Here is a 17,599-nt window from a genome sequence, read left to right as displayed (position 1 = left end):
TTGGACACAGAGACAAACAGGAAGTGTCTTACACTGGTTTGTCAGCAGAGCCTCCAGACTCTCCGCCCACCTCAGCACCTCTCGCGCAGATGGTCTGAAAAACAAAACACGCACATGAGACACACTGGAACGATCAGGGACCAAACAGAACCAGTAAGAACAAACTGGACCCATGTGACACCAGAAGGAACCAGCTGAAAACTGTTAGTAACCAAATAAAACCAGTAGGAACCCAGTTGGTACCAGTTGTTGGGACCAGTAGTAGTTTAGGGCTCCTACCTGTTGTTTCTCAGAGCTTTCTCCAAACTGTTGCCATGGCCACAGAAACTGTTTTTCCGCCACCGTAAAAACGGCAGGCGGCTCCGAACGTCAGTGGCTCTGAGGAGTCAGACAGACAGGAAGTAAACAACAACAACAACAACAACAACCTGTGACTGGCTGAACAACAGGAAGCAGAAATACACCTTCAGGAACAGCTAATCTCATATTAATGCAATCAAGTTTAAAATGAACCCCTGTTGGTTCAGTCCAACATTAAACCAGAACAGTGTCTGAGTATTCAGAAAAGCGCTTTTTTAAAAAATAAAATGTATTATTATTATTATTATTTACTTACAGACTCTTCGTCTTCTTCTTCAGTTGTAGGTTTCTGAGCTCAACATCCTGAACCAACACAACAACAAAAACAACAGTCAGACTACTGAGGGGTATTGCACAAAAGTAGAATAAAGAAATCCAGGATAATTGAGCAAGCGCGGCTTGACCTAGCCTGCTCGGCGCATCCTGGCTTAATTGGTTGCACGTTTGCCGAGCCAGGATTAAAAGGTGCGGCTATGTTAAGCCAGGTGTAGATAGTCGGGATAAGTGCGCATTCACGACATACTGAACTAGACCTCGTGATCGCTCACAGAATCACCGATGGGAACATGGATAAGAGTCGCGCTTCATATTTCACGGCCGCTGAACAACAGCTCCTGATGGAGTTCTATGAAGAGGTGGAAGATATAAGAAAAAAAGGCAATACCAATGCCATAATTAAAGAAAGAGAGAAAGCCTGGCAGACAATAGCGGACCGGCTTAATGCTTAAGTAGTCCAAAACTGTACAATGAATAAACAGTGCTCCACTGGAACTGTCATCATTAGGCTCCAATTAAAGGACTAAAGGAGTTACTTTAAGTCCACTAATCAACTGTTGTACACTTTGCTTTAAATGTGGCAAGTAGAGGTGCATGTTACTTAAATGTAGAGTATGATTAAGTGCAAACAATTCATAAAGAACAAACTTGTCTGGCCATAAAAGGACCTGGAAGCAAGTTACATCAGAAAAGTTAAAGTTAAATACAAGAACATTTTGCAGGCTGGTCAGTGACTCTAAAGTAGATAACAGTGAACAAATGAGGTGAATAGATTAGGTATCTGCTGACATGTTGAATGTCTGTATGATTGTAGCAGTTAAAAAAAGCCCATAGAACTGGCACAGGGGGCGGCCCACCAAGCCAGGATATGTGCTGCAAATGGTTCCTTTATTGAGGTTCTCTGCATCTCCAACAGAATAAAGGAAGCTCCCACTTGCAAAACATCTCAATGTAACACAGACCATCTGTGGTACAGTGAGAGCATGGCTTCCTGCCGTCTGGTGCTGTATTTTTGGACCCAGCAGCCTACATAAATATCTTAGTCCATCACCTGAGAATCTGTATCTCTCAATGAGATAGTCCTCTCCAACAGCCAATGGGTCTGACCTGTCCCAGAAGACTCTTTCATGACTAAATGCTCGTCTGAGGATTAGGGCTTCCTCATCCAGTACATCCTCCAAGAAAGGGCAAGCCATTATGAAGAGGGAACGGGAATGGGAGTTGGATAGATAGGTAGGTAGGTAGGTAGGTAGGTAGGTAGGTAGGTAGGTAGGTAGGTAGGTAGGTAGATAGATAGATATTCCTTTATTTGTCCCACAATGGGGAAATTCCAATGTAACAGCAGCAAAGTGGATAGAGAGAAAACAGTATAAATAAACAGTAAGAGTAGGGAAATAATAAAAAACACTATGTACTAGATGTGTGTGTGTGTGTGTGTGTGTGTATATATACTTTATTGCCCTTGTCACAGATTTCATTGAAAACACCTTTGCAACTTCATCAGCTGTGTTTTGTAATCTCAATTACTGCAATAACCACATATTTATGCAATCTGAGAAGCAGTCTTCATTAGCATAGCAATATAACACTTGTCCTGAGTAATAATACTACCACTTGAATCAATATAAAAAGACTGTTGCAATTACAAACAGCCAACAGATTTAAATGAAATGAGAAATGACAATATATATGTAATATTTTAATGCAGGATAATTAAAATGATGCAACATACTTGGAAAGACCATGGACATGCTGTAAAACACATTAATTCCTCACAGGATTGACGGTGGAAATACAGGTGAATCACTAGGATTAATCTTAGCCTGGCTGTTAGCCTGGTCTGGAGCAGGCTAACTGCAGAGAATAAATTCACATAGTAACTTGGCCGGGATAAGTTTGACCTGTTTTCATGCAACCGACTTGAGGCTAAATTCAGCCAGGATAACCAATATATCCCGGCTTAATCCCTTATCTTGGTTTTGTGCAATACCCCTCTGGTCTCTACTGGTGCTGTATTCCTTTTATGTTATGACATGATAACCCTGCTTGGTTCCTTCTTACAGCCTTGAGTTTGTCACTGTTTTTGTTATAAATAAAGTAGTTTTAATAATGCAGTCGGTTGTTTTTATGGAATCATATTTTTGTTCATATTTGACCTCATAATATTTTATACAGAGGTCAATAACAAATGTTTATTCAGCCCTGCTCTCTGCTGGTCTCTCTGCTGCCCTCCTCTGGACTCTTTTAGACTCTACTGCTCTTTACTGGTCTGTCCAGGTCTATTCTGGTCTCTACCTTGGTGCCATTGAGCAGCAGCAGCATGTGGGACAGAGACCCCCCCTCTCTGGTCAGCTGTTTCCTCAGGGTGTGAATGGATGGGGGCCGAGGGTCAGGATCGAGGTCAAATGTTGCGGGCCGGGTGAGTCGATGGATGGTGCTGTCGGACAGGAAGCGGGGCGATCGAGGTTCCTGCAGTAGAGAACCCTCAGAGAGAGAGCGACGAAGAACTGAAGAAACAATAGAGCCACTGTTTATTATAGATTATATATTACATATATTATATTCTACATATTCCATATTTATTTATTGTATAATCATTATTTATACATTCAGCTACTTTAACACAGGTTTTCAGAAGGTTTTATTCTGCGAGCTAAAATCTCTGGTTTTCTGAATGGAGTCTGGTGTTCGCTTGCACTGGATTTTCAGACTGACCTGCAGGTCTGTAGCTGGATATAAACTCCTCAGCACCTCCTCCCTCCTCTGCCTCTTCATCTTCATCACTCTCCTCCTCTTCCTCTTCCTTCATGTTAAAGTGGTGGGGGCTGAGGAGAAGGCCCCGCCCCCCAACACCTCCCACATTCTCTGATGTTTCTGAGGCACTTTCCCCCTCCCCCTGCTGCCGCTCCTCCACCTCCTCCTGCCTCCTCTTCTTCCTCTCCTCCTCCTCCTCTGTTCTTCCTCTCTCCTTCCAGACTGGACTCCTCTGGGTGGAGGAGTTGGAGGGGGCAGGTGGGGGGAGAAGCTGAGATGCAGTGGTGAAGGTCCTGGAAGGAGGTGAGAAGGGTGGAGGAGTCGTCGAGGAGGAGAAAGGAGTAGGAGAGTAAGGAGAGGGGGAAGGAGGCCTGATGGGGTCACAGTGAGAGGAGAAGGGGGAGGAGGGGCGGAGGAGGGGAGGATCAGAGGATGAGTAAGGGGAGGAAGGACGATAGAGGAGGTCAGAGTGACGGAGAGAGAGGAGGCCAAAGTCTGAAGGGAGGTCTGAGAGCTGAGAAGGAGGAGAGAGAGAGAGAGAGAGAGAGAGAGAGAGAGAGAGAGAGAGAGAGAGAGAGAGAGAGAGAAAGGAGGAGGGGGAGGAAGGAGGAGAGAGAGAGAGGAGGAGGAGGAGGAGGAGGAGGAGGAGGAGGAGGAGGAGGTATACTTTATTAATCCCCAATGGGGACATTTTTTTCAGTCTTACTTTACACAAAGGCCTGAAATAAAATCATGGAGAAATGGACACCTTGCTCAAAGGCACCTGGGCACAGATGGTGCACATCTCCAGCGTGTTCATGAACAGTGTGTTGTTCGCTATAGTTACAGTGTTCGCTGTAGTTACAGTGTCCGCTGTAGTTACAGTGTCCGCTGTAGTTACAGTGTTCGCTGTAGCTACAGTGTTCGCTGTAGTTAGTGTTCACTGTAGTTACAGTGTTCGCTGTAGTTACAGTGTCCGCTGTAGTTACAGTGTCCGCTGTAGTTACAGTGTTCGCTGTAGCTACAGTGTTCGCTGTAGTTAGTGTTCACTGTAGTTACAGTGTTCGCTGTAGTTACAGTGTCCGCTGTAGTTACAGTGTCCGCTGTAGTTAGACTGTTCGCTGTAGTTAGACTGTTCGCTGTAGTTAGTGTTCACTGTAGTTACAGTGTTCACTGTAGTTACAGTGTCCGCTGTAGTTAGACTGTTCGCTGTAGTTAGTGTTCACTGTAGTTACAGTGTTCACTGTAGTTACAGTGTCCGCTGTAGTTAGACTGTTCGCTGTAGTTAGTGTTCACTGTAGTTACAGTGTTCGCTGTAGTTACAGTGTCCGTCCGCTGTAGTTACAGTGTCCGCTGTAGTTACAGTGTCCGCTGCAGTAACAGTGTCCGCTGCAGTAACACTGTTCGCTGCAGTTACAGTGTTCGCTGTAGTTACAGTGTTCGCTGTAGTGAGTGTTCACTGTAGTTACAGTGTTCGCTGTAGTTACAGTGTCCGCTGTAGTTACAGTGTCCGCTGTAGTTAGACTGTTCGCTGTAGTTAGACTGTTCGCTGTAGTTAGTGTTCACTGTAGTTACAGTGTTCGCTGTAGTTACAGTGTCCGCTGTAGTTACAGTGTCCGCTGTAGTTACAGTGTCCGCTGTAGTTACAGTGTTCGCTGTAGTTACAGTGTTCACTGTAGTTAGTGTTCACTGTAGTTACAGTGTTCGCTGTAGTTACAGTGTCCGCTGTAGTTACAGTGTCCGCTGTAGTTACAGTGTCCGCTGTAGTTAGTGTCCGCTGTAGTTAGACTGTTCGCTGTAGTTAGACTGTTCGCTGTAGTTAGTGTTCACTGTAGTTACAGTGTTCGCTTTAGTTAGACTGTTCGCTGTAGTTAGTGTTCACTGTAGTTACAGTGTTCGCTGTAGTTACAGTGTTCGCTGTAGTTAGTGTTCACTGTAGTTACAGTGTTCGCTGTAGTTACAGTGTTTGCTGTAGTTACAGTGTCCGCTGTAGTTACAGTGTCCGCTGTAGTTAGACTGTTCGCTGTAGTTAGACTGTTCGCTGTAGTTAGTGTTCACTGTAGTTACAGTGTTCGCTGTAGTTAGACTGTTCGCTGTAGTTAGTGTTCACTGTAGTTACAGTGTCCGCTGTAGTTAGTGTTAGCTGTAGTTACACTGTTCGCTGTGGTCCTACCTGGTGGGTGTGTCCAGTCTCCGTGGCGACCAGCTGTAGGTGGATGTTGTCATGGAGACAGAGGCTGACTCTGACCTTCTGCTCGATGCTGTACGCCTCCAGACTGAAGAGACAACGCCAGCAGCTCTGAGAGCTCTGCAGGAAGTAGATCTGGAGGGGTTCTGATGACACTGCACACACACAATGGACACACATGGCGGCCCTCCTCTGATTAGAGGAAGTTAATTCTGTTCTTATAGAAATGTCCCAAACCTTCTACAGCGAACAGCAGTAACACTGTGAGCCCTTCCAGTAACACTGATTATCTGGGTATCAGGGCTCCTGTCAGTGTGTGTGTGTGTGTGTGTGTGTGTGTGTGGGGGGGGGGTATATCAGGGCTCATGTCAGTGTGTGGGGGGTCAAAACATCTCCAAACCTGCAACTCTTGTGGGATGTTCCTGGCCTGCAGAGTTTCCAAGGAAGGAACAGAACCAGAGACAGGGTCATGGTGGGCCGAGGCTCATTGATACAGGTGGGGAGTGAAGGCTGGCCCGTGTTGTCCGATCCAACAGACGAGCTACTGTAGCTCAAACTGCTGAAACAGTTAATGCTGGTTCTGATAGAAAGAGGTCAGAACACACAGTGCAGAGCAGTCTGTTGGTCTGGGATCTGTCAGGGAGTCCAGTGCTCACAGTGTTACTGCTGATCGGTGGATGTCCGTACTTACAAGGTTCAGGATGATTCTAACAGCATAAGGCATGTTGACACATTTTTAAACATTTATTAATAATGTAAATATTAACAGCAGCATTGATGTGTTTGATCACAGAACATTCAGAAAATTCAGTTTACAGCTCAATCAGTTTTAGGGTGGAAATATTTTCGGATTATTGATTCGATTGTCTTTTTATCACATTGTCTGGTTCTTTACGTCAGTTTCTGCTTCAACAATGTTATTTTTCATTTGATTTTACAGTTTGTTATTTCCTGGAAACAAACAAAAACGACTGCGTGAACCAATCAGGAGCCAGACAACTGATATTTACCTTCTCTGAGCTGCAGTGTGTTCAGGTACAGGGGACTCTGCAGGACGTTACAGCGTCCGGCATCGTCCTCTCTGGTGAACAGCAGGAGGTCACTGTAGATCAACACAGTCACCTGACACACACACACACACAAACACAAACAAACAAACAAACAATCAATATTATATTTATCGGTTTCTATGTACTAAATGTTGCAGAATATGTGAATATGGAAGCAACAACACGGATTGTAAAGTATGTCACAACATTTCTTTTAAACCACACCAAAAAGATCCATACTGGATCAGAGTTTAGTGTCATTATTGATTACTGCTTATCGATTACTAATTATCTGTTGCTCTGAATAGATTTTGTAGAAAAAGCAGATGTTTCAGAGGAATAACATCCTTTTTAAATGTCTCAATTCATTCTGAGTATTGTAGAGACTGTAAGTAAAATCATGTTGACCTCTGACCTCTGCTAACATCAATAGTGTCCCACAGACGTCTCGTCTTCCTCCTGATCTTCACTTTTACTGAAAACATGAAACTTAAACGCAGCACGTTCCCAGAAACTATGTGTGTGTGTGTGTCAGCAGTACAGATCCATTAGTGTGAAACTGATCCTGGTTCAGGTCGTTGTGTCCTTCAGGATCAGATTTAGACTCTAGAGAGTAAAATGTGTAAAATATTATTTTGTACAAATGATCAATAATCTCTATTAGATGTGCAGTAGTATGAGTAGTACTGTCCCAACATCAGTACTTTTACTATGTTTGCAATATATTTACAGGATGTTTACAGTACAGTTACCTTTGCAGGCAGCAGTTCGGCCTGGTGCAAAACCATTTCCTCCGCCATCAGCAGGGTTCTGTCTGGACTGCACAGATCCAGAGGCTGCAAACAACAAGATTCAGGTGAAATGCTCTGGGGCTGATTAAAGCATCTAGGACACATCAGGACAAAAGACTATGTTAGGTTCTGGGTCAAAAGAAATGTTCTAGTTTAAGTCTCTGGCTGAATATGACGAGGCTAATGGTTCTGAATCATGTTCTATAATAAGTACAAGGTTCTTAAAATGATTTGGGGTTCTGACAATAGTTATCTTTGGTTCTAACAAGAGCAGGGAAAGTTCTAGGTTTAATGTGGTTCTTCAGTTTTAATGTTTAGCTTAAACGTTCTGAGTTGTAACTCGTGAAAGAGTAGGATCAATTCTATTTGAGGTTCTGGGTTGGATTTAAGTTTCCATCTTAAGTTCTTGGTTGGGGATTGTTCAGGTGAATCTAAGTTCTGACCTGGACAGAGATTGGGAAAATGAAGATATTTGGTTCTAACATTGAGCTTAGAATGTTACCCTTATTTATTTTCCTTTTAAAAAGGTCCACATGAATATTTCCAGGGTTGTCAGGAGGAAGAATCCTAGATTTTAGAATAGATTCCATAGCAGGGAAGAAGTTCTGACATTGGATATAAGGTTTGATTTTAGGTTCTGACCTGGTTCTAACATTGTGGTATTGGGTCAGTGATTCCAGGTTCTGAGTTCTGGGTCAGGTTAAAGGTTCCACCTTGTTTTCTATGTTAGGTATTAGGGTCTTGGATTGGTTCTGGGACAGGCTAAAAAGGTTCTAGACTCTAACCTGGACAAAGATGGGGAAGATGAGGGTTTTGGGCGGCAGGGTGACGTAGGATCCATAGGAGGAGCAGGGGAGATGTGATTGGACGATGGTGCAATTCTGGTAGTTGCCATAGTTACTGGGCGGGGCTGATGAAGAGGAGGTAGAAGAGGAGGGGGGTGGGGGCAGGGTGGAGGTGTGGCCAGTGAACGGTCGCTGTGACGATCCGGGTCGAGGGTCTTGGAGGAGGTTCTGAACCCTGCTAGGATGAGTCTGGTACAGACGCCCTGGTGATTAACAACAGAGGTGATTTAATCAATACATTTGTCAATGCTCAGAATGGATTATCAGTACTCAGTGTGGACATCCTACCGATTGTTCCATTCCTGTCATGATAAACCGGCTGCAGCAGCTGGAACACAAACAGATGGAGAACCTTGTTATTATCAAGAGTTCTTCACACAACAACATACTGATAATCTGACTGATAGTGTTTGTTATGTAAATTCTAGGTTCTTAGGGTTCTTGATGAGGGTATGGTGCTATCAGCTTCTGAGATATGTTCTAGATCAGGTAAAAGGTTCAATGTGAGGTTCTTTCTTCTAGGTCAAAGGTTCTGCACCATGTTCAACATCAGATGAAAGGTTCAGTTAGGAGGAAGTTGTTCAACAAAGATCTACTGTATTTCAGGTGACATGTTCTAGGTCAGGTCCTAGTTCAGGTTAAAGGTTCTATGTTCTGTGTTTAGTCAGGAGATAAGTTACTATTAATGTTTAAAGGAAGAGTTCAGAAGGAAGGTTCTAGGTTGGTTCTAGGTTTAGTTTTTTAGACAGCAGAAAGGTCTTTCTTTGTGAAAGGACATGTTATGAGTTGTAGGGTTCTAACTTCTAGGAAAACAGAGGGCATGATGGTGCTTGAAATGTTCTTTATCATGCAAAGGATTCTGCATTCAGTGAAAGGTTCTGCTTCACCCCAATAAGTCCATTAAAGTTGATTACAGTTGATTCAGAACGCTGCGGCACGAGTGCTGGAACTAGGAAAAGAGATCATATTTCTCCTGTATGCCGGTTACTAACTTCACTTCTTCCCCAGAGTTTTTGTGCATTCTCGTCTCGTAGGTTCTCATGGTTCTAACCCTAACCCTGTAGACCCCATAGACTCACCTGTCCTCCTGGATTGACAGGTGACAGGATGATGTAATTGTCTCCATGTGAAGATGTCACCCGGGTTCCCTTCAGCGTGGCGGTGCAAGGTGAGTACTCAGTCACCTCCTGGTCATCCTCCTCCTCATCCCGGTTCACCTTCCGGTCCCTCCACAGGGAACCCAGAGCTCCCAGACTGGACCTGACACCTGACCCCTGACCCCGTCTCCGGTCATGTTTACTGTGGGTGGGGTGAGGCAGCAGCTTCCTGCCGGTCGTCTAGGAGACACAGTGATGTTAGCTTAGCATAAAGACTAACTGTGTCACCAAGACCTGTCAATAGCCAGTTCAGTACTCAGTGGAGTACTAACATCAAAGTAACACCAACAGCTATCAGATTAATGTACAGCAGTAAAAGTATAACGTAACGCACCTTTATTAAATACTCATTAGTAATGATCATCATAAGTACCTTACATTTGTACTTGTACAGTACTCGAGACACACCGTCAGTTCCTGTTATGACCAGCAGGTGTCACTGTTTAACACCTTAATTATATATATTATATATCATTTATATACCTTGTTGTTTGTTGGTGGGCGGAGCAAAGCTTCACATCCTGATCTGAGCTCAGGTAAACCTCTCCACACCACCAACACTATCTGAGAGGGACAGCTCCTGACAGACCGACAGGTACAGACACAGACAGATAGGCAGAGAGACACACAGGCGAATTTGGATGATGATATAAAAACATAACTAATGTCATTAAAAAGTGAAATAAAAAAAATGTCATAAAAATATTCATTAAATGAAAGTAAAACTTTATTTTGAAACTAACGGTAGTAAAGTAATACAGTATATAGTAATATAGAATATAGTAAGTCTAGTCTTTTGACCACCTAATGGGCTGTACACTACAGCCACACTCACCCATCCACACACATTCATAAGAGAGTAGTGATATAGTATTATAGTATTATTGAATATAGAATATAGTTATATAGTAATATAGTAATATAGATATATAGAGTTATATAGATATATAGTAATATAGTTATATAGCAATATAGAATATAGTAATTTAGTTATCTATTTATATAGTTATATAGTAATATAGTTATATAGATATATAGTTATATAGTATTATAGAATATAGTAATTTAGTTATATAGAGTATATTTATATAGATGTATAGTAATATAGTTATTAGTGCTGTCAGTTAAACGTGTTATTAACGGCGTTAAGGCAAACCCATTTTAACGGCGTCAATTTTTTTATCGCAAGATTAACGTTCTTTTTGGCCTAGCACACTTTGTAGTTTTTTTCACACGCTGTTGGAACAACTAGTAACGTTAGAAAAACTACAACACTACACCGGATCTAGCTAGACCGGAAACAAAACAGGCACGCCGCACACACTTGTTTAAGAGTAGTAGACATCACGTTTTGAGTGGATGGCGAGCGTGAGACGCGGAAATGGATGCCAATAATATTCTGAATGGAAAGTTTACTTTTAAAAAGTTGCCAAATGGTTCCATTGACAAGATCAAAGTGATCTGTGTGTTTTGTCGTTGTGAACTGAGCTATGATCACAGCTCGTCCAGTCTGAAATACCACTTGATGGCCAAACACACAGCTGATGCGAATTCTCCGCCCCCTCGTCAAAGCCAGGCGACAATGGATGATTTTTCAATAAAAACATTTGCACAAAGCAAGCTGATCCACTTTTCCATATTGATAAGAGCATTAAAATGAGGAAAAATACTGGGATAAAAAGAAATCAAGGGACATTTAGAATAGATAAAAACTAACTATGACATTAATGTGATTAATCGCGATTAAATATTTTAATCGTTTGACAGCACTAATAGTTATATAGATATATAGTAATATAGTTACATAGTTATATAGTAATATAGTTATATATAGTAATATAGAATATATTTATATAGTTATATAGTTATATAGTAATATAGTTATATATTTATATAGATATATAGTAATATAGTTATATAGCAATATAGAATATAGTAATTTAGTTATATAGTTATATAGTAATATAGAATATATTAATTTAGTTATATAGTTATATAGCAATATAGTAATATAGTTGTATAGATATATAGTTATATAGAATATATTTATATAGATATATAGTAATATAGTTACCTGATGGTGTGGGCGAGGTCGGAACACTTCCAGGTTTCTACAGGAAGTCCATTTAGCTGCAGGACTGAGTCTCCCTGACGAAGACCGGCCTGATGAGCCGGACCTCCTACAGACAGACAGACAGACAGACAGACAGAACGACCAATGACATCAGACTGAGCTAAATGACGTCACTGATGATGATGATGTGTACAGTGTGTGTTACAGTGTGTGTTAAAGTGTGTGTTACAGTTTGTGTTACAGTGTGTGTACAGTGTGTACAGTGTGTACAGTGTGTGTACAGTGTGTGTTAGTGTGTTACAGTGTGTGTTACAGTGTATGTACAGTGTGTGTTACAGTGTGTAGTGTGTGTTACAGTGTGTGTACGGTGTGTTAGTGTGTTACAGTGTGTGTTACAGTGTATGTAGTGTGTGTTACAGTGTGTGTTAGTGTGTTACAGTGTATGTACAGTGTGTGTTACAATGTCTTACAGTTTGTGTTAGTGTGTTACAGTGTGTGTTACAGTGTATGTGCAGTGTGTGTTACAATGTCTTACAGTGTGTGTTAGTGTGTTACAGTGTGTGTTACAGTGTGCGACAGTGGGTTATAGTGTGTGTTACAGTGTGTGTTACAGTGTGTGTTAGTGTTTGTTTGTTACAGTGTGTGTTAGTGTGTGTGTGTTACAGTGTGTGTGTGTGTGTTACAGTGCGTGTTACAGTTTGTACAATGTGTGTGTACAAACCACCAACCCATTCACGTTTCTAATACATTTTCCCCACTCAGCGACACACCCGCTGAGGAACCAACTCTGGTTATTGGCAGCTCCATAGTCAGAAACGTGAATTTAGCGAAGCCAGCGGCCATAGTTAAATGTATCCCTGGGGCCAGCGCGGGCAACATTGAATCCTATTTAAAACTGCTGGCTAAAGATAATCGTAAATACAGTAAGATTGTTATCCACGTCGGCGGTAATGACACCCGTTTACGCCAATCGGAGGTCACTAAGATTAATGTGGAGTCGGTGTGTAATTATGCTAAAACAATGTCGGACTCCGTAGTTTTCTCTGGACCCCTCCCCAATGTGACCAGTGATGACATGTATAGCCGCATGTCGTCATTCCACAACTGGCTGTCGAGGTGGTGTCCAGCAAACGATGTGGGCTTCATTGATAACTGGAAGCCTTTTTGGGGAAAACCTGGTCTGATTAGGAGAGACGGCATCCATCCCACTTTGGATGGAGCGGCTCTCTTATCTAGGAATATGGCGAAGTTTATCTCTAAAACCTGACAGTCCAGAGTTAGGACCAGGAAGCAGAGCTGCTGTCTTACACACTTCTCTGCTCTTTCTTTAGAACAGTCACCCACCCAAAACCCCATAGAGACTGTGTCTGTCCCCCGACCACCGAAATTATTTAAAGAAATAAAAACAAGAGGAGTTCAACATAAAAATCTAATAAAAATTAAAAGTAACTCCTCAGTAGCACAAAATAAGAGAATGCAATGTGGACTGTTAAATATCAGGTCTCTGTCCTCTAAAGCTGTTTTAGTGAATGAATTAATATCAGATTATGATATTGATTTACTTTGTCTTACTGAGACCTGGTTGTCCCACGAGGAGCATGTTAGCCTAAATGAATCCACCCCCCCCCCCCAGTCATATTAATACTCACATTCCTCGAGGCACAGGCCGAGGAGGTGGAGTAGCAGCCATATATGATTCGAGCGTTTTAATGGACCCCAAACCTAAACTAAATTATAATTCATTTGAAAGCCTTGTTCTTAGTCTTTCTCACCCAAACTGGAAAACACTGCAGCCAGTTCTATTTGTTATAGTGTACCGCGCTCCTGGACCGTACTCTGATTTTATATCTGAATTCTCAGAGTTTCTATCAAGTTTAGTCTTTAAATCAGATAAAGTAATTATTCTAGGTGATTTTAATATTCATGTGGATGTTGACAATGACAGCCTTAGTAATGAATTTATATCATTAATAGACTCAATTGGCTTCTGTCAGAGTGTAAATAAACCAACTCATTGTTTTAATCACACTCTTGACCTTGTTCTATCATATGGCATTGATATTGAACATTTAATAGTCTTCCCACATAATCCTTTCCTATCTGACCATTATTTAATAACTTTTGAATCTATATTATTAGATTATAAGCCATTAGGCAAAACTTCCTACAGCAGATGTCTATCTGACAGTGCTGTAGCTAAATTTAAGGAGGAGATTCCTTCAGTGTTTAATTCAATGCCATGTCTGAATTTAACAGAGTCCTATAACGACTTTAGTCCCTCTGAAATTGATAATCTTGTCGATAGTGCTACAGGCTCACTACGATCAACATTAGACTCTATCGCTCCTATAAAAAGGAAATTATTAAAACATAGGAGACTAGCACCTTGGTATAACCACCAAACCCGCCAGTTAAAACAAATAGCTAGAAAATCTGAAAGGAAATGGCGCTCTTCCAAATTATCAGAATATCGCTCAATTTGGCTTGATAATCTTAAAATTTATAGAAAGGCCCTCCGTAATGCCAGAGGAGCCTATTACTCAGCACTAATAGAAGAATATAAGAACAACCCTAGGTTCCTCTTCAGCACTGTAGCCAGGCTGACAGAGAGTCACAGCTCTATTGAGCCACATATCCCCATAAACTTAAGTAGCAATGACTTCATGAGCTTCTTCTATAATAAAATTATTACTATTAGAGAGAAAATTAATCACCAACTGCCATCAACAGCTATCAGTGGCTCTCCAAGTTCAGGGACTTCTGCCAATGTAAACTTCGAAATATATTTAGATTTTTTTTCTGCTATCGATCTTCATCAGTTAACTCCAATCATTTCTTCATCGAAGCCATCAACCTGTCTATTAGACCCGATCCCAACTAGGCTGCTTAAAGAAGTTGTTCCCTTAATTGGCACTTCTTTACTGGATATGATTAATCTTTCTTTATTATCAGCATATGTACCACAGTCCTTTAAAGTAGCTGTAATTAAAGCCCTTCTTAAAAAGTCCACTCTTGACCCGGGGTTTTAGCCAACTATAGACCGATTTCTAACCTCCCCTTCCTCTCTAAGACTCTGGAGAAAGTAGTCGCCAAAGAGTTGTGTGACTTTCTACATAACAATAGTTTATTTGAGGATTTTCAGTCAGGATTTAGAGTTCATCACAGCACAGAGACAGCTCTGGTTAAAGTTAATAATGACCTTCTGACTGCTTCTGACAATGGACTTGTCTCTGTACTTGTATTATTAGATCTTAGTGCTGCATTTGACACCATTGACCATAATATTCTTTTGGGGAGACTTGAGCATCAAATTGGCATTAAAGGAAGCGCACTAAGCTGGTTTAAGTCATATTTATCAGATCGCTCGCAGTTTGTACATGTTAACGATGAATCTTCAATAAATACTACAGTTAGTCATGGAGTTCCACAAGGTTCTGTACTTGGACCAATACTATTTACTTTATATATGCTCCCTTTAGGCAACATTATTAGGAATCACTCCATTAACTTTCACTGTTATGCAGATGATACGCAGTTATATCTATCAATCAAACCCAATGAAATTAATCAATTATCTAAAATACAAACATGTCTTACAGACATAAAATCCTGGATGACCTGCAATTTTCTGATGTTAAACTCAGAAAAAAACAAAATTCTTGTTCTTGGCCCCAAAAACCTTAGAGACTCATTGTCTAAAGATATAGTCACTCTAGATGGCATTAACTTGGCCTCTAGCACCACTGTCAGGAATCTTGGAGTTATCTTTGATCAGGATTTGTCATTTAACTCCCACATAAAGCAGACCTCTAGGACCGCCTTCTTTCATTTACGTAATATTAGAAAAATTAGACACATCCTTTCACAGACAGATGCAGAAAAACTAATCCATGCCTTTGTTACTTCAAGGCTGGATTACTGCAACTCTTTATTATCAGGTTGCCCCAATAAGTCCATTAAAACGCTCCAATTAATTCAGAACGCTGCAGCACGAGTACTGACAGGAACTAGAAAAAGAGATCACATCTCTCCTGTACTAGCTTCTCTGCATTGGCTCCCTGTAAAATGTAGAATTGAATTTAAAATCCTCCTCCTCACCTATAAAGCTCTTCATGGTCAGGCCCCTTCATATCTTAAAGAGCTCATAGTACCCTATTACCCCACTAGAACACTACGTTCTCTGAATGCTGGGCTACTTGTGGTTCCTATAGTCTCTAAAAGTAGGACAGGAGCCAGAGCCTTCAGTTACCAAGCTCCTCTCCTGTGGAACCAGCTTCCAGTTGTGGTTCTGGAGGCAGACACCCTCACCACATTCAAGAGTAGGCTTAAGACATTCCTCTTTGATAAAACTTATAGTTAGGGCTGGATCAGGTGAGTCCTGAACCATCCCTTAGTTATGCTGCTATAGGCCTAGACTATCGGGGGATTTCCCATGGTGCACTGAGCTCCTCCCTTCCTCTCTCTTTCTGCACTCATTCATGTCCCATTAATGCATGTTACTAACTTCACTTCTTCCCCGGAGTTCTTGTGCTTTCTCGTCTCGCAGGTTCTCATGGATCCGATAAAAAAAAAAAAAAAAAAAAAAAAAAAAAAAAAAAAAAAAAAAAAAAAAAAAAAAAAAAAAAAAAAAAAAAAAAAAAAAAAAAAGGGGGGGGGGGGGGGGGGGGGGGGGGGGGGGAAAAAAAAAAAAAAAAAAAAAAAAAAAAAAAAAAAAAAAAAAAAAAAAAGCTTCCTTCCGGGTTTGTCGATCCTGGTGGAGCCTCCTGCCATGGTCCTGCTAGATTGCCATTGCCAATACCGTTGTTGCTGTCTGTCTGTCTGTCTCTCGCTCTCTCTCTCTCTCTCTCTCACCCCAACTGGTCGAGACAGACGACCACCCACCTAGAGCCGGAGGATCTGTCCTAGGTTTCTGCCTTTTAACAGGCAGTTTTTCCTTGCCCTTGTCTCCAAGGTCTTGCTCATGGTGGTACTGTTGGGTCTCTGTAAATAATGTTATAAAGAGTTCGGTCTAGACCTGCTCTATTTGAAAAGTGTCCTGAGATAACTTCTGTTATGAATTGACCGAATAAAAATAAAATTGAATTGAATTGAATTGTGTTACAGTGTGTGTTACAGTGTATATTACAGTGTGTGTACAGTGTGTGTTACAGTGTGTGTTACAGTGTGTACAATGTGTGTGTTACAGTGTGTACAATGTGTGTACATTGTGTACAGTGTGTACAGTGTGTGTACATTCTGTACAATGTGTGTTACAGTGTGTACTGTGTGTGTTAATGTGTGAACAGTGTGTGTTACAGTGTGTTACAATGTGTAAGTGTGTGTTAGTGTGTGTTAGTGTGTGTTACAGTGTGTTACAGTGTGTACATTGTGTGTTACAGTGTGTACAGTGTGTGTTACAGTGTGTTACAGTGTGTGTTACAGTGTGTGTACAGTGTTTGTTACAGTGCGTGTGTTACAGTGTGTGTGCGTGTGTTACAGTGTGTGTGTGTGTGTGTGTGTGGGTGGGTGTTACAGTGTGTGTGTGCGTGTGTGTGTGTTACACTGCGTGTTACAGTGTGTAGAATGTGTGTGTTACAGTGTGTTACAGTGTGTGTTAGTGTGTTACAGTGTGTGTTACAGTGTGTATTACAGTGTGTACAGTGTGTGTTAGTATGTACAGTGTGTGTTACAGTGTGTGTTACAGTGTGCACAGTGTGTGTTACAGTGTGTATTACAGTGTGTGTTACAGTGTGTGTACAGGGTGTATAGTGTTTATTACAGTGTTTGTTACAGTGTGTGTTACAGTGTGTGTACAGGGTGTATAGTGTTTATTACAGTGTTTGTTACAGTGTGTGTTACAGTGTGTGTACAGTGTGTTACAGTGTGTGTACAGGGTGTATAGTGTTTATTACAGTGTTTGTGACAGTGTGTGTTACAGTGTGTGTACAGGGTGTATAGTGTTTATTACAGTGTTTGTTACAGTGTGTGTTACAGTGTGTTACAGTTTTTGTTTGTTAGAGTGTGTGTCACATTGTGTGTGTGTTACAGTGTGTGGGTGTTACAGTGCGTGTGTGTGTGTTACAGTGTGTTACAGTGTGTGTGTGTTACAGTGTGTGTTTTACAGTGTGTGTGTTACAGTGTGTGTGT

At 41.4% G+C, this 17,599-nt stretch overlaps 1 protein-coding gene across 5 annotated transcripts in view; it reads right to left on the bottom strand.

The window, feature by feature from the left end:
- The window catches only part of LOC127360273 (regulator of G-protein signaling 3), a 36,926-nt gene that overhangs the window by 1,219 nt on the left and 18,108 nt on the right, over nt 1–17,599 (bottom strand). For 4 of the 5 annotated variants that reach the window (XM_051394643.1, XM_051394644.1, XM_051394646.1 and 1 more), the window contains 13 exons: nt 11,474–11,579; nt 9,883–9,979; nt 9,322–9,579; nt 8,531–8,570; nt 8,183–8,445; nt 7,359–7,442; nt 6,568–6,679; nt 5,543–5,712; nt 3,352–3,904; nt 2,933–3,143; nt 617–670; nt 280–378; nt 33–94 (listed from right to left, as the gene is read on the bottom strand). In XM_051394643.1, the coding sequence (XP_051250603.1) occupies nt 33–94; nt 280–378; nt 617–670; nt 2,933–3,143; nt 3,352–3,904; nt 5,543–5,712; nt 6,568–6,679; nt 7,359–7,442; nt 8,183–8,445; nt 8,531–8,570; nt 9,322–9,579; nt 9,883–9,979; nt 11,474–11,579 (2,109 nt within the window). Of the gene's footprint in view, nt 1–32; nt 95–279; nt 379–616; nt 671–2,931; nt 3,144–3,351; nt 3,905–5,542; nt 5,713–6,567; nt 6,680–7,358; nt 7,443–8,182; nt 8,446–8,530; nt 8,571–9,321; nt 9,580–9,882; nt 9,980–11,473; nt 11,580–17,599 lie in introns of all 5 variants that reach the window. The other variant, XM_051394645.1, reaches the window with a different exon arrangement.

This window comes from Dicentrarchus labrax, unplaced genomic scaffold (assembly GCF_905237075.1).
Source record: "Dicentrarchus labrax unplaced genomic scaffold, dlabrax2021, whole genome shotgun sequence".
NCBI lineage: Eukaryota > Metazoa > Chordata > Actinopteri > Moronidae > Dicentrarchus > Dicentrarchus labrax.
The sequence above is the reverse complement of the archived record's forward strand: the minus strand, read 5'-3'. Positions and strand labels throughout refer to the sequence as shown.